This window comes from Austrofundulus limnaeus, unplaced genomic scaffold (genome assembly GCF_001266775.1).
Source record: "Austrofundulus limnaeus strain Quisiro unplaced genomic scaffold, Austrofundulus_limnaeus-1.0 Scaffold3, whole genome shotgun sequence".
Lineage (NCBI taxonomy): Eukaryota > Metazoa > Chordata > Actinopteri > Cyprinodontiformes > Rivulidae > Austrofundulus > Austrofundulus limnaeus.
In genome coordinates this window covers 6,183,807-6,200,392 of record NW_013952405.1, presented here as the reverse complement: position 1 = coordinate 6,200,392, position 16,586 = coordinate 6,183,807, and the positions used below count along the sequence as shown (strand labels likewise).

The following is a 16,586-nucleotide window of genomic DNA, read 5'->3' as shown; positions in this document are numbered from 1 at the left end:
TCATGTATGTGTAAATGTTTTACCATAATTGCAGGTGAGTCACGAAAATATAAGTTTTTATAAAACAAGTAGCCCCCCCAGACCAATTTCCTAGGGGAAACACTGCATGTCATTATCTGTAAAAAGGTCAGTAAATATGTAACAATACATCAGAAATTGTCAGACTTCTTGATTCCAAACAGCTCTTCCATGGACATCGCCTATAAACACATGAACCATCAATATGAGACAAAAAAAAGTACACACTTTGTTTCTTTATTTATTTTCTTTTGACCAGTTTTCCTGACTTTTCATTAAGTACCTTTAAATCTTTTCRAAATCTTAGCCATGACAGCTTTTGATAACAAATGGGATTTTCCATCCATTCCTTTATGTGTTTATGGTCTTCTCCACAAAATCAAATTCCACATTTTGTGTTTGTGCCAGCCAGCCAAGTAAGTGTCGGACATGTCTTAAGTAAGATGTAAACTCTGAAATGTGTTCCCACTCCTGATGCCAGATGTGTCTGTTTCCCCTGCTTAGTCCACACCCTCGGTATAACGAGTTAGATGGAGTATCTCGTTTGGCAGCATACAGAGTCAGCAACTTGGAAACAGTTTGTGAAGACCCCGACACTGACCTGTTGCCTTTGTCCATCGTATATAGAATTTCTGCTCTATCTTGTATTTATTTATTTATTTWTTTGCTACTTTATTCCTGCAAATGTGATGCAGACCCAGAAGGAAACAACGGTTAGGCCCATTGCGAGTTTAGCGTCATGGGAGTGTCGTATTCCAGCGCAGGGCTTCAGTAATCATGTGTTGGCTCAGGGGCAGTTGTCCTCAGCAAAAGGAGAGATGGGGGATGAAGAAGGAAAATGCACTGACTTCAACACTGGGAAAGTTTTCAGACATTTATGCCTTGCCAAAAAAATGAATAATCTGTCCCACTCAATAATGTTCGGCTGCATGGTTAACCCATATAACAGGTATAAAAAGGGGGTTTTGTGGTCAGCATCTCAGAGCTGCATTTTTAAGATTCTTCTCTCGGCTTCTTTTGTGGAATATCTKGATGTGTTGAGCTTTTAAAGCAACGTTTTAGAAGCTGCCAATTTAAATAAAAATAAAATCCAAAAAACTACAATAGGTGGTAGCTTTTCTTTGTTTTTTGTTCTTTTTGTGTACATAACAAGGTGCTTGTTCAGCGACCTGCACTGTCAGTGGGACAGAGTTGCGTAATAGCGTCCAGACGTCACTTTGTGCCAGCTGAGAATGCTAAAACATTCATGACTCTGTTGTCGCCCCGCACATCCTCTCTGACTTTTCCCCTGATTTAATTTTAATGAGTCATTTTTTTGTTACTTTTCCAACTTGTCTTTACAAGGTTTGTCTAGCTGAGCAGAGAGCACAACGGTGCAGGCAGGGTGGAGTTGCTGATGGATGCTCAACAAGAAAAGAAACCAGATGACAGCTTGTGCATATTTAACTCTTTATAAGAGCGTTTACTCAGAAGGAGCTAGGGGAAAAGGGCGTCTTTGGATCTCCAAGGGTGTTTCATGAGGAGTTAATAGTTCTGCAGCCCTCTTCTGGTGTTTATTTTGGACATCTTTAAAATTGTTCAGGCTGCAATCACATAGACAAAAGAATTGCTGCTAAAAAATGGTAAAAGCACTTCAAATTATTCAGACAAAATTTCTGTTTTACATTGATCTCATAATGATATTTAAACACCCAGCACTTCTTGAGGACTGCATATTGCCTGACAGCTTTAACACYAGTTTTATACCCAGATCATCTTGTGCTGAGAAATAAAGTTTTTGCCATTTGTGTCAAACTTTAAAAATRACATTATCCACAATGTCATTCAATATTGTGAGATTAAATATTGTTTTGTGAATAACTCGGCTTTTACCACATCAAATTTGAGCTCATTATCYGTAATCTTGTTTGAGTTATAGTCATTTTGTGTGGGTTAAAGTCRATTAGTGGTACATAAGATATTTTGCATACAGTCAGTGCTGACTTTAACATTTATTGCCAGTGTTTTTGGCAAAGGTATTCCACAACATGTAGCATTCATTTGGGATAAGGCTCAGCCACTACCACGCTAAATTTTAGCCCATTATTTGTAAGTTTGGCTGAGTTATAACCATGTTCGTGTTTCCTACAGTATGGTCAGTTAGCTGTGGAGAGCTTCTTGAATTGGACTCCTAAAGATAATTAGTTACAGATGTACATTATTACTTTGTGAGAGTTWAAAAAAAATCTGTCTGGTGGTTCACAAGATATTTTGCACATGGTGACTCCAGTAGTTAGTAGCAAAACAAAACTTTAACTGAATGTCTGTAAAWCTGGCAGAGTTAGAGGCATTTTTGTGTTTGCTAAGGTTGCTTAGCTGTGATGGCCATCTAAAATGGTGTTGAATTTAAAAGTAAATCAGCTGTAGATGTACGTCCAATGATTATTTCCTGAGTGTGTCATTAATATTAGTCCACTGATTCGTGAGATTTTTTGGTGAAACTCCAGATATTCACGCACCAACATGGGCAATAACAAACATCACGAGAGGTGTTATAAAGTTTCCAGTTTAAGCTGCAGTAAAGTTTTCCATTTAAACAGTTGGGCTTTTAACACTTTGACCTATTTCATCTTTTTTTTTCTCTCACAGGCAATGCAATCATTTCCATAAAAGCACCAGACATACGATAATCAAACTGCTATTTGATACTTTTCTATAATTTGTCTCCCGACTGTCGTCATGAACAAAAGTTAATGAGAAGAACTGTGATCAGGGAGAAACGGCTAAAAGCAGAGCAGGAAGCTGTGACTGCAAGAAGGGAGAAGGAAGGTGTTGCCGAGGTAAAGAGAGGGAGTGGTATAAAGGGAACGAGTGGTTAGAAGTGTAAATGAGTTGAAGGTGGCAGCAGAGGGAGATGTGTTTGTGTAAATGTTAGCTGTCCTTCTTCACTGTCAGCAGCTCCTCATTGGCCGACCAGAAGCCCCTCTGCGTGAAGGAAGTATCACCAGGGAAACTTCTTCTCGCTGCCTCTGTGCATGTTTTCCTCCGGTGCCAGGGTTATTTTTAAAACAGCATTCGGCTTCCTGCTCCGACTACAAGCTGCAGCATCCCTGTTTTTTTTTCTTTTTTTTTTTTTTTGTCAGAATTTGTCTGTTTAGAAACCCTGAAAAGGCCCAGGCAACAATGTTCTCCTCTTCTCCTCTTCCACAGTTACACTGCAGGCTCTTTGCAAAAATGGGGGACGACAAACCTTTTGTGTGCAACGCTCCCGGCTGTGGACAGGTAAGTCCTCTCCCACCCTCACCTGGGTTTTACATGAGCGGACACCTTAAAGACATGTAAAAAGTGACTGATGGTTTGGGGAATTTTTTTTGTCTTTTACCTTCTCCCCGCTGACGTAAGCAAGCCCATCTGTGATTTATGCAACTTATAATGAGCATCACACGAGTCCCTGTGAGACGAGACAGTCTCCTTTAGCAGTGACTCACACTGAACGCTCCAGTGAGTAATCAGAGCACCGTTATTGTTTCAACCTGTCACCGCTGAACGCCTGCAGGCACAGGTTTGAGCCACGGCAGTGACTCAGCGGAGCGCTGATAGTACACTCACATGCTTCTTAGTTAATGTGTGTCGGGGCTCGACTTCATATCACAGAGTAGAGGAGGGAGAAATTCTAACACAAAAGCTCTAGGACAATTATTTACACAGGAAATATGCGTAATCTCGTTTAGTTGTCTGGTACTCTGTTGTTGTGGGATGTAATAGAGGCTGTCGTGGAATGTCTTTTCTAAAATTTGGACAAAGTGTTCATGTGGTTATAAAAACATTTGACTAATATATACTTTTAAAAATATTTTACTAGAAATGATCTGTTGTACATAATTGTGGGATAAACAACAGTCATTTAAAGCAATCCTAAATGTTTTTTTGACGGATAAATGAGCCTTTGTTCTTTATTTTCCCCAAACTTGTGGCGACTGAGACGTGTCTTTATTTTTTTATTTTTTTGGACATATTTCTTTGTTGTAAATGGATTGCATGTGTGATTCGCGAGATTATTTGTTCAGTAAACAGCCTAAACAACAGCTTGGAAGCTTTTCAAGGCAAAGTGACACTGATGACGGTGCAGGTCTGCAGCTGTGGTCCTGTTTGAGTGTCAAACTAAACACGTCTGGGGTTGTGTTTTGGTGTTAAACATCTGGGGGTGTTTTTTAGCATCGTCACAATCACCGTAGTTTATAAAACTTTGGCTTGAAAACCTTTATTTTTCTGGCTGAGTGATTCAAATTGTTTTTAGCCAAGTAAGTTTGGAGTGACATTTTTGACATTTTAGCCAGTAATCCACTGCTTTAAATTAAGTTTTTTATTGTATTTGCTAGCGCACAGTACTTATTGTTGTTGTTGTTGTTAATAATAATAATAATAATAATAATAATAATAATAATAATAATAATAATAATAATAATATTTGCCCCTGAAGATGAAGGTGTCATTGTTTTTGACTACGTCTCTCTGTGTGTGTGTTTGTTTTTGTATTGTCACAAAGCAGATTTGAAAGAAACTATTAAAAAGCAATTAATGTAGATCTAAAACTAGTTAACTTTTGGAGTCAACCCAATTTAAGATGGCCATAGATGAGCAACCATAGGTAATACAAAAAAAAGCCCAAACTCTGACAGTTTTAAAGTGAAGTTGTTGAAGTAAAAACTGAGTAAAATCAGCAGAGTCTTGATTTGTTGACAACAATTACAAGCCATTTGTTTACATGCAAACACTGAAGAGTACACTTTGAACCGTCTTAGTGCACGACAAATATGGAGTCGGTAAAATAATCTTTTGACATAAACAGAATCAGAGGGACAACAAGAGGTTATGTAACACTAGATTGAAAGTAAAAATATAAAGTTTTTTTGTCTCTTGAAAAGAAATGGCGACTAAAAGCTGTGAGGATGAGTCGACAGAAGTGACATCACTTTTGGGGGAGGAAATTGAGCAAAAGATTGTGCTAAGATTGTATAAAAATGACCTGTACTGATATTCAAATTAATATGAGAATTTCTGTAATTGATTGTGGAATTTAGCTTTAAACAAAGGTGATTAAAATGATTTAATGATGTAGAAATTGTATTAGACGCATAAAAAATTTAATCAAAACACTGAACAATGGTGCATTTTGTCAGCTATGTAGTTTTTAAGCTCTGAAACATGTCACAATACTTAAACCATTTACAAAGTTTTCCAGGGCCCGTATTTATCTAATTTCTTAGAATTACTCTTAATAATTCTGTTAAGCATGGACTCGAGTGTAAAAAAACTTTCAGCTAAAAGCTGAGACTATAAGTCTGTTATCAAGCGTCTCAGTCTCACTTAAAAGCAAAGTGTAAGAGCAATTGTTGTCAGTCTAAGAGCTGATTTATGATACTTTGCTGTGCCGCAAAGCTAATCCTTTTTTTAAAGTTGATCCTGATGATGTCTAAAAAAAAAACCCAGCCTGGACCAATCACTCCATCAGATTTCATGTTCAAGTATATTCTGAGAAATGTGAAGATAAATCTGTGAAAGATAAGTTCACATTCGACACAGTAATGTTCATACACATCACATTGTACTGATTGTCATAAATTACATAAAATTTCCTCATTTACATCACAAATAAAGAAAATCTTGCAAATTATTTAAAAAACTGCTGCTTGAATGTTTTTTTTACRTCTCAGAGCCTGAGGTAATGTTGAGTTTGCACCTTCCTCTTCTTCGTCCTCTTCCCTAAACTACTCGCAGACRACACCCCCTTCACACACACCGCTCTGTCATCCGCTTGGTCCGAGACCCCRCCACCACCATGCCGACGCTGCAGATTTTTAAAAATTGTCTTTTATGAAATTAAAAGATTTAGTGAAGTTTGAGTTAAAGAAAGAAAACATAATAAAAGAAAAGTTCAATCCCACCTTCGCCAGYGGAGCGAAAACATTTAAAATCCAGACTTTTGACAACATCATGTCGTCTGCTTTCACTCCACCTTTTAGTCCAACATTACGGCACTGGTAATTGTTTTTTTCCCTCCCCTTTTTTCTTTTGTATTGATGACTAAACCTGTTTTCCACACCTTATTTAAGTTCCTCTGTACATTGTAACTGAAAATCACACTCGGGTGGGAGACACCTGGACCACTCAGTGCAGTTTCTAAGGTGGTGCAGAGCAGAGGCGATTGCTCTTAGACTGCAAGGGAAGCTCAGCTTCCCCTAAAATGTCAAAAAAATAAGTGATCAAATATATACTGTTGTGTGTACATGTCATGACTAAATATGTGCTACAACACGCTCAACTTTTGTTCAGAATCAGCTTCTTATCACTGGTAACGACGCAGATTTCTTCTCACTCATTCCCGCAGCTTCACAGTGCTTTAAACATTGCGGACGCTGAGCGTTCACAGAGTTCAATAGCGAAGCAAAGAGTGCAGGGAAACAAGTTGAGTCATTGGATAAATGCTGGGCTTTGTCCCGCCCATCAGACATTCAGTGTCTCTSGGGGGTCTATGGGGCAGTGGGCTCGMCTCRGCTGGTTCGAACGCTCAGCATCTKCATGATGATTGGATGATCTGTCTGAGCCCTTTTTGATTGACAGCGAAATGAGCGAATCAGCAATCTTATGGTGTAAACATTCCGTGGGAGCATTTTTTATTACTTTTGTTTCTGTTCTGAGTTGAACCGGAGACTTTCCTAATCCTCTTAGCGGCATTTTGTTTGTTAAAAATGACTAGCAACAAATCAAGTTTCTATTTCTGGTGATTTTTTTTTATAGCTGCTTGTGTTTGGAGACTGAATTCTGTCACTTTCTGACTTCTATCGCAGTTTCTGTCCAATGGGTGCTGCTGAGCCCCTCCACCCCTCCACCTTGAAAAAGAATGGAGGGTAGAATTTGTGTTAATAAACCGACACATTTTATGATGTAGGCTGAAACTGAGCTTCCCCTCCTTGAAAGACCAGCATCCACCGCTGGTGCAGAGTATTCTTGAGGAGGACACAGCTGTCATCTCTGTCCTCTYAGTCCATCTCAGACCCGTAGTGGCAACTCCTAACCACTTAAGAGACCTCTGGAGCTGTCTTAACTTTTCGGGAGAGTAAGARTGATTCTTAGACTTTTACACTTAAGTCTGAGAGTAGGAGTAAATCTAAGAAATTCTCAGCACTTGAGTCTAAAATTCCACTCTAAGAAGTTTGATAAATACGGGCCCTGAACTTCTAAAGTTGAGGTTCAGTGAGCGGTTGTTTTGTTGTTAGGTCTTAAATAATATCACTATGATCATATTTATTTATTTGTGTTAGATACGGAACATCCCTAACATTACAAGGTCTTAACGTCCAGATGCAGTTTTACTGGTGCCCTTTTATAAGCAGCAGTTGTCTACCGGGAAAATCTGAATCGTGCCCATAATAGAACAAGGATGATTGACTTTTGGCTTTGCTCAGGGTTTTCCTTTGACAAAGTTGACATCAACAATAATATCAGCAGACCCCCCCGCCCCCCCCAAATATGATGCTCACTATTTCTTGCATGGCAGTCCTAGCTGATATTATCTAACTCATGGAGATTAGTAGGGGATAGTTTTCTCCACAAGATCTAGTCGTCTTGTTCACAGGGAGGGGACAGACGGGACATGTAGACGTATCTGTGATGCGTTCTGGTGGGGCTAAAAATAAGGCTCCTGACACTCGACTGTGTTTCCACTTCACTCTCCCGACTGAACTCCTAACTGCAGCGCGCCGCCCTAAAATAGGCTGCGGCGAACAGTGAATCGGTTGTTGCCAGAGATTATTCCTCCTACGTCTCTGGGTGAATCACATTGCCACTTGTCAGGAGAAGACGTTCCATGTCTCAGAGGACGGCTGTTCTCTTTCCTCTGCATGTCTGATTTGTATCTGTGCCAGACGTCCTGTAGCTCAATGCAGTACTTGATTGGAAGTAACAAAATATGTGGATATGTGGTTAAACTCTAAATATATATGACTGCTGATAATTTGTTGTATATTTGAGACCAGCTCCACGGCTCATTCACTACATTTTCTGTGCCATTAAAATCATTTCATGGAATTTCATCCACATTCATCCTTTTATTTTTTTTAGGAATGTTTAGGTTGGTATGAGGTTATTTGAGCCCCCATCCTCTGCATATAATGAGCCCTACACAAGGCAGAAATTGCATACTACAGTTTTCTTAGTCAAGTAGTTTGTACTGTATGGGCAGTAAAGTGGTGTGCTACATCTGTCTGTGATTATGACAATATGATATCTGGGTTACACTTAAACGGTCTGCTCATGTCACCAGGACACAATTATCTTTCAGCTAATTTACGTCGTATTCTTCTCTCTTCTTCTTGTTCACTTTGCTCCAGAGGTTTACCAACGAGGACCACTTGGCGGTTCACAAACACAAGCATGAGATGACGCTGAAGTTTGGACCTGCCAGAACCGACTCTGTTATCATCGCAGGTAACGTTAAATGTTGGCTCCCAGAATTCAGCTTTGGCTGTGTTTACACGCTACGTCTACTTCCACCACTTTAATTTTTTCAAATGTTGCTTCTAAATCCTTGGTCTTGTAATCTTTTGACTCGGTGTTAAGCAAAGTGTTTTTGTTTTGTTTTGCCATCTAAAGATTTTTCAAGGGGGTTTTATTTTAAATTTTTATGTGACTTAACATTTTGTGTGTGCCTGTCTAGTTAAAAATCTGCCCTAAGGATCATCTGAGCTCAAAAAGGACTCAAGATACACTTCATACACTAGACAAAAAAAATTGTTTTGGATATTTAGACAAAGATTTTTTGTGTCAAAAACAGCACTAATTAGCAAGTGGGGCAACAAGAAAACAAGATGATTTTAAAGTAAACTTGGCACATGTTAGCAGTAGACATGATCTAAAAAAAGAAAGTGGTCTAAACAAGGAAAAGTGTCCCAGTATCTGAAAGCCCTGTCATTAAGAAATATGAGAAAATTTTTCTCCAGACAGACTGAGATGCATCATCCTTCACTTGATCATCTGTTTTATGTCAAGTTTACAACTAATAGCTCTTTGGGAATCCCCTTGTTGGTGCTAAAATTCTATTTTTTGTGTCAAACTATGTTGTTTTTGATATTTTTATTGATACAACAACAAAAAAACTAATTGTGTAGAAACAAAGTGCCCAAAAGATCCAATTAAAAATGGATTTTATTGCTATGTTGACTGTGACGTGTTCACAAAATACTATCATTCTCAGCTAACTGCCTTTTTTATGCTTGAATGATTATCAAGTTAGTGTTAAGTGACCTAACAAACAAACAAACAAACAAACAAGAAATCATTTATCTAAAAATGACGACGTATGCACTGCATACCGTCTACTGCTATACCGTGCCATGTTTGAGGGCTAGCATTTAGCTTGTAGCTAGGAAACAAGTATGGAGGAACCACAAAAGCTAGCTACAAAAACAGAAAAAAAAATTGCATTGAATGAGGCAAACAGACGCTACTAGGACACACCACGCCACTGTCATAAATCACACCAGTGCTACGTAGCTAATGCTAGGTCCTAGCCACTTACACTGTTGTCTCAATGTCCAGTGGCACAAAAAAATAAATAAATWAAAAAAATCAGGAAAAATCTCAGCTGGCTCTGAATGTCTTTGATGCCTGGCGGGGGTCAAAGACATTTGGGCTATAATACGCTAGAGGAAACTCTGGTACTGCTGCATAAATGATACTTCCCTTTTCCGTTAGCGTCCACAAATATGACGATTCAATTACGTGATTCAGAAGAACCATGTGTAATGGYACAAAAACAGCAAAATAATACAATGAACAAAAAAGAAACAGGAGAAGACATGGGATAGTAATATAGTATTAACAAAAGTAAATATTATTATGACTGATATTCGTATGGTTAAAGCTCAGTATAACTAAGTGCATGTTATATTATAGCTGTACATGATGTGTGTTGGCAGAAAATGTGCAAAGGTTTGCACAATTCTGAGAGTTACCTGTTCTAACTCTGTGTGAACTGTTTTTTTTTTTACTAAATGCTAAGTGTGAATTAAGTGCAAAAGTATGGCTTTTAATAGTCATCTCTTTTGTTTTTGTGACCTTTTCCCAGATCAAACACCCACCCCCACCCGTTTCCTTAAGAACTGCGAGGAAGTTGGTTTGTTCAACGAGCTGGCCAGTTCTTTTGATGCAGACGATGACGAGAAGAGAGCCAAGAACTCTGTAAGAAAAACAGATGATGTCTTTATCCGCCGTGTGCATGTTCATCTCTGCATGTTTTATTATGTTCAGAAACCAGAGGAGGTTTCTGCAGGATTCCATTATGTGAAAAACAAAACAACAGCGTTGTTTTAGTTCCTTTTTTTAAAACCTCAAATGCTGATTTAGTCAAAAATTACAGCTTGAAATTCCTGCCTTGCACACTTATTATGCATCATTAGAATTTCAGTTGTTGCAGCAGTTTGTCAAGAGTCTTTTATTCGGAGGCTTCTGTGTTTTATTGCGCTAAAAATATGAGTTTCTGGTGTTACCAGTTGTGACTGGTAGGTCTGTGTAATGATTTCTTACTTCCTTTTTCTATATAATGTCTCTTGACCATGAGAACTGAATTGTCTTGATCTCTGTGACTTCTCAGCTTCCTGCAGCCAACTCTGTGGCTTTGGACATGAGCCTGCAGACCCCGTCAGACGTGAAGGTGAAGAAGGAGGAACCTGTGGAAGTGGATTCTTCGCCACCAGGCAGTCCCGAGTCACTATCTGGAACATCAGACAGCAACAATGAGCCTATGATTAAAGCAAAGGTAGTACACATGAAAAGAGGATGGTTTGCATGAGGGTACAGAGAGGATGAGTGTAACCATGTCATTTATGACTTTAATGTTGCACAAATAGTGATTAAAAATGTCAGTGTTACTTTTAAAACAAATAGGACAAGAAATTATTATTATTTATTTATATTTAAAACGTCTCAAAGCTGTTATGCATGTTTTGCATTCATTTGTTGCTTATCTCTCAGGACACACCACCAAGGCACTCAGCCCCCACCCCAACTATTGTGCGACCCGGTTCTCTTCCACTACACTTGGGCTTTGATGCTCTTCATCCCACCATGCCGTCCCCCACCTCTGTCATCACACAGGCACCACCTTCAAATCGCACTTTAGGGTGAGTAATATCATCCGCCTTTTGACCTCTGTTGACCTCTAATTCTTGTTAGAAAAAAACCCCACTGAAGCAACAAGGCTGGTTGACCAGTTAAATATTGTCTTGTTTTTTTGTTTTTTTTTTCAAAACAATCTTTAAAGCTGTTGATTACATTTAAACATAAGTTAAGCAGAACAAACACCATACAGTACAGTTACATCATTCTGCTTTTCTGCTTTTTTTGTTCCTGCATGTAGAAACTCATTAAAATGCAAGCACAACATWCTTTTTCCGACACTATAATGTTTAAGTTTGCCTTGATTGTATTTTTGGAGCTGCAAAACTTTAAACACATCCATAGTTTTGCTCATTCATAGAAAATAATATAGATCAAAATAATCCTTTGTATCTCAGTGGGGAAATTTGCATTTAGTTTAGCAAAAAAGCTATAGACCAGTGGTTCCCAAGGTTGGGGTCAGGACCCACAGTGGGGTTTCAAAACATCAAGATGGGATCCTAAAATATTTTATTGAATTAATTGCATTTAAAAATGACTACTAACAGCAATTTTTTGTCTTAGTTGTTATAAAAGAGTGAGGTTAGTGTATTAAAAATGGATCAAATTAGCATAATAAATATTGTTACCATGCCCAGGTTTATTTGACTTTGCTCTCATGAACCCGGTTGAGTTGCAGCCAGGGCAGACACATGGTGGAAGTCACCAGCTTCTTCAGGACGTATTTATTAAAAACTTATCCTTACTGCAGGCTTGAAAGAAGTAAAGTTCTCTGTAAGCGCTGCAACGCTGAACTGTCTCACCACCGGAGCAGTTTAAGCCCGAAATATCACTTGAGTTTAAAACCAGCATAAACAAACAGAAGGAGATTCGCAGGCGACGCTGGCCAGCGTGTTAGAGAAGACAAAAAAAGGAAAAAGTAAGACCGGCTTGCTTTGTCTTATTTGTTTAAAGTTTTTGAAAATGCATTGCCCCTTTTTAAATTTACATTACCTAAAAATGCTCCAAACATCTGTGAGTCAGTTAAATTTTGTTCAGAATAATGAGGTTAAATCAAGAATTCAAGGATTTTGTTCTTTTCATTCCAAATGCGTACTGCATGAGGAATGAAAGAGAGATACTGAGGCCACAGTTGTCAGCAAAAATAAATAAATAAATAAATAAATAAATAAATAAATAAATAAATAAATAAATAAATAAGAAGAAAAAAGAAAAACAAAAGTAAAAACTGTACATAGTGTGTCACACATGKAGTGTATTGCAACATACAAACCTACACATTCAGCCATAGTAGAGCGATCGTTTCTAAAAARTGTATTGCAATTAATCGCAAAAATATCTTGTGATTAATTGCATAGATTGAAAGTTTTAGTCCTTAAATTGCACCCTCTCCTCTGTCAGTATGCCCCAGGGCAGCTGTGGCTACAATGTAGCTTATTACATCAGTGTGTGAATGACTGTAGTGTAAAGGGTTTTGGAGTCTGTAGTGACTTAAACTACTACATAAGTTCAGGTGATTTACCATTTCAAGTATGAAGCATACAGGGGCATCGTTTTAAATCACGACTTCTGGTATTTTTGTTTTGAGCAGCTTTTCTCAAACACACACTTTCATCAATTTTAGTTAGCTTTAAAAAAAAAAGTCAAAGAAAACCCAAAAGAATGCTTGGCAAACAATAAACTGATCAACTAAAACTTGATCCTTTTTTTAAAGTCTGCTGAATTTTTTTTGTCTCCATTACTTAAGGACATCCCTTTAAGACACTGTTTTTCTGCCGTTGAGGGTTATTTATATCTGCTACTTCTTCTTTTGTCCTCCACTTCTTCAGTTTTGCAAAATGTGTTAAGAACACAGCTTCAGCGGTGCAAATTCATGAATATTCAGCGAAATATTTTACTGTATGTGTGAATGTTGTTTTAAAGAAATATGACTGATATTTGCTGGGGTTTTTTTTTTTTTAGTTCACCGACCAGCCATTACCCGATGATGATGCTTCCCTCTGGTCAGCCGGTTCCTCTGCTCCCTGGTCCTGTTCATATACCATCTGTTATTAACGTAAGGCGGTCTGCTGTCTGGTAACTTTACAGTCAAGAAGTTGGACAGGTTTTAATTCACGTGTATTTATGCATCGTATCTATATGGTCTCCAGCTGGCCCGACCCATGTGTATGGTACCCAACATTCCTGGCATCCCTGGTCCCCCTCTGGGAGGCAGCAGCAGCGGCTCAAACTCCCCCTCTGGCTACAGCATCCACACAGAGGCCAAGATGGTCGGTGCTAGATTAGCTTTCTATTTTTATTCCTTTTTTATYTCTTCTTCTCTCCATCTTCACCCTCTAGGCTGAGTTTTTTCATCATCTGACTCTTCTCTGCAGGAACTTGTTTATTTAACCCTTTCAACAACACAGTTTCTGAGATTCTTAAACTCTTGTGCACACACAGAACTATGGATGAAATTTTAACKTGAGAAAGCTTGTTTGCAACTAAAATATGTATCTTTTAGTTCAGCCAAGTGTCTGCTAAGTTTAAGAGGATATATCATGCAAAATCCACTTTTTTAGCCATTAAATGCATTTTGTTGCGTACTTGGAGTCTCTACGAGTACACAAAAGTTTAATAAAGTCTCTCCTGGTGCTGCATAGATAACTTTATATTCTGTTTGGATCATATTTTTCAACCCGTTCAGTTTTCTTTATCTTCTATGATGTTTTCTGAACTGTTACGTCAAATTATTTGTGATGGAACTGTAAAATAAGTCAAAAATAAGTGTAAAATAAGGTCTGGACTTACCAACTACAGTTTTCTCCTCTTCATTCTCCTCTTCTGTTGTTGTCATCTTTTAATTAATTCGTAGATAAAAAGTTTCTGCACAGCTATATAGTCGAAAACCCCTCGATCAAAGTACAATGGACCGGTCTGAAAGCTGGAGGAAGGGCGACTCATTTGGATTTAAAGAGACAGCATCAAACCGAGTTGATCTGAGACACACCTCAGAAAAGGGGTGAAAGAGGGGCTTGTGGAGTTACAGTAAGGATGAGTTCAGACCAAAGCATTGCATTTCCACTTTATATAGACCCCAACTGAATGATTTAATTGTGAAAAAGGAGGATTTAAAAGCATGATATGTCTCCTTTAAAACATAAAACTAAATGTGTTCCTTGGATGAATCCGTATCGCTTTGAAATCATTCTTTTCTTGGGGACAAAGATAAATCAGAGCAACATGATTTAAAACTTACCTCAGATGATGCAACGCCTCAAGAACAGAACTCAGTACAAAGAGATTGAGGTAGAGCAGGATGTCACATGAATATGCTGCAGGCAAAAAAATTACACAATTTCGACTTTTCTACTATAAATACACTTTTATCACACATTTCACCACTGAACAATGACTATGATCAAACAAAAATGAGCTCAAATCAGCTCTTAGTTCAGGCTGTTCCTGCTTTAAGTCTTAACCACCTGCTTCTTCTGTGTTTGATTTGTTCCAGACATGAAGCTTTCTTTTTTTTCATATTTTTAAACTTGGCACTTTGGCTCATGAATACCACTTCCTGAGTTTGTTTTTGACGCAGCACATGTGATTGTATTCCCGCAGCGTCTGAAGGCTGCCCTGTCCCAGCAGAGCCCATCAGGACAGAGTTTGGGGGTCATGGCCATGGGCAGCAGCCCCATGGTACCTCAGAAGGCAGAGCAGAATCAGCTTCTTGTCCAGCACCCAGATGCTCCATCACCCGCACAACCTCAGGTACTTCTTTTTCAATACCTGACTCTATGAAGCAAAAAATGCAACTTTTTTTTAAACTTACTGAAACCATATGTCGTTCTTCATGCACTTAAAAATAATGAAACTTACTCAAACTTCCCCTTTCTTTCTCCTCTCTTCCGTTCCCCTCGCCTTTCTGTGTCTGTCTGTTTCCTTTTGACTTCTTGCCGTTTTCTCCCTCAAGGTATCTCCAGCGCAGCCTACAGGTGGGCGTCGGCGGCGGACGTTAGACGATGACCCAGATGAGAGAAGGCAGCGCTTCCTGGAGAGGAACAGGGCGGCGGCGTCGCGCTGCAGACAGAAACGCAAACTGTGGGTCAACTCTCTGGAGAAGAAGGCCGAGGAGCTCAGCTCTCTGAACATCTCACTGTCGGTGAGTGGGTGTGGCGTGGGCGGACGGGGATGAAACGCCACGCTTATAAGCCTCCAACTAGTTTTGGAAGTTTGCGAGATTTATTCCAGATGAACAGTGTCAGTTAAAGGAAATACTGGCTGGATTTATAAACAGTCTGCGTTGCAGTTCTGAAACCTTGGCAGTCATTATGACTTTTTTTTTTTTTCAGATCTTTTTTGTGGTATTTATTTTATTATTTTTTTTGTAAACCTGCTTTTCCACTTTGAACTTTAAATGTTCTGGAATCAAAACAGCATAAAGAACATATTAGAGTTGAAATGCATTAAAATGCATCAAGGGAAATAAAAAATTATATTAAAACATAAGATTGGTTGTGCAGTGTTACCAATAAATGAAGTGTGAGCTATAACCTATTTTTTCTTTTCTCTTTTCAGAATGAGGTGTCTCTGCTGAGAAATGAGGTGGCTCATTTGAAGCAGCTGCTGCTGGCCCACAAAGACTGTCCTGTAACAACCCTACAAAAGAAAACCGCCTACCTAGGTGAGACCCCAACCCACAGACTTATCTGTCCTTTTAAAGGGATCCACAATTATGTGTAACATTATCAAATAAAGTCTAATGTTACAACTAATCGTGGATCCCTTTAAAATAATGTCTAAACATTTATTTTAACTGTAAAAATACTGTAGGCTGTTAAGTTTTGTAAAATTTTTTAAATATATTTTAACACGGATGGAGTCATTTTATTTACACACAAAGCTTTCTGGGTAAATGATGACATGGATAGGTCCTCAGTGTGAGCGAGCTATATCCACCCTGAAGGTTAATCTTGGACAATATCTGATGATCGACTCTTTTAAATGAAACCAGAGAGCGTTGACAGAGAGGAGAAGGTAGAAATGACTCAGCCTGTAACTGAAAATATAGATGGAGGACAACAGAGCTGCTTCATGTTAGAAGAACCCCAGCTTAGCCTTTTTAGCTTTAGCGCCAACGCTATATATCCTAATATGTTTTAGTTCGGTGCTAGCGCGACAAACTAACAAGCTAAGCTGAGGTCCTCCATCCATATTTTCAGTTCCAGGCTGAGTCATTTCTACCTTCTCCTCTCTGTCAACGCTCTCTGGTTTCATTTAAAAGAGTCGATCATCAGATATTGTCCAAGATTAACCTTCAGGGTGGATATAGCTCCCTCACACCCTCGCACCGATGACCTAGTTTATGTTATTGTTTACCCAGAATGCTTTGCACGTAAATAAAATGGCTCCATCCGTGTTAAAATATATATTTT

At 38.6% G+C, this 16,586-nt stretch overlaps 1 protein-coding gene across 1 annotated transcript in view; it reads left to right on the top strand.

The window, feature by feature from the left end:
- Positions 1-3,207: 3,207 nt before the first annotated feature.
- The window catches only part of atf7a (activating transcription factor 7a), a gene marked incomplete at its 5' end in the record, with an annotated part of 17,536 nt that continues 4,157 nt past the window's right edge, over positions 3,208-16,586 (top strand). Inside the window, 10 exon segments of the mRNA XM_014019531.1 lie at positions 3,208-3,279; positions 8,388-8,484; positions 10,124-10,236; positions 10,649-10,813; positions 11,029-11,177; positions 13,135-13,228; positions 13,323-13,442; positions 14,773-14,922; positions 15,125-15,313; positions 15,730-15,835. Of these exon segments, the coding sequence (XP_013874985.1) occupies positions 3,208-3,279; positions 8,388-8,484; positions 10,124-10,236; positions 10,649-10,813; positions 11,029-11,177; positions 13,135-13,228; positions 13,323-13,442; positions 14,773-14,922; positions 15,125-15,313; positions 15,730-15,835 (1,255 nt within the window).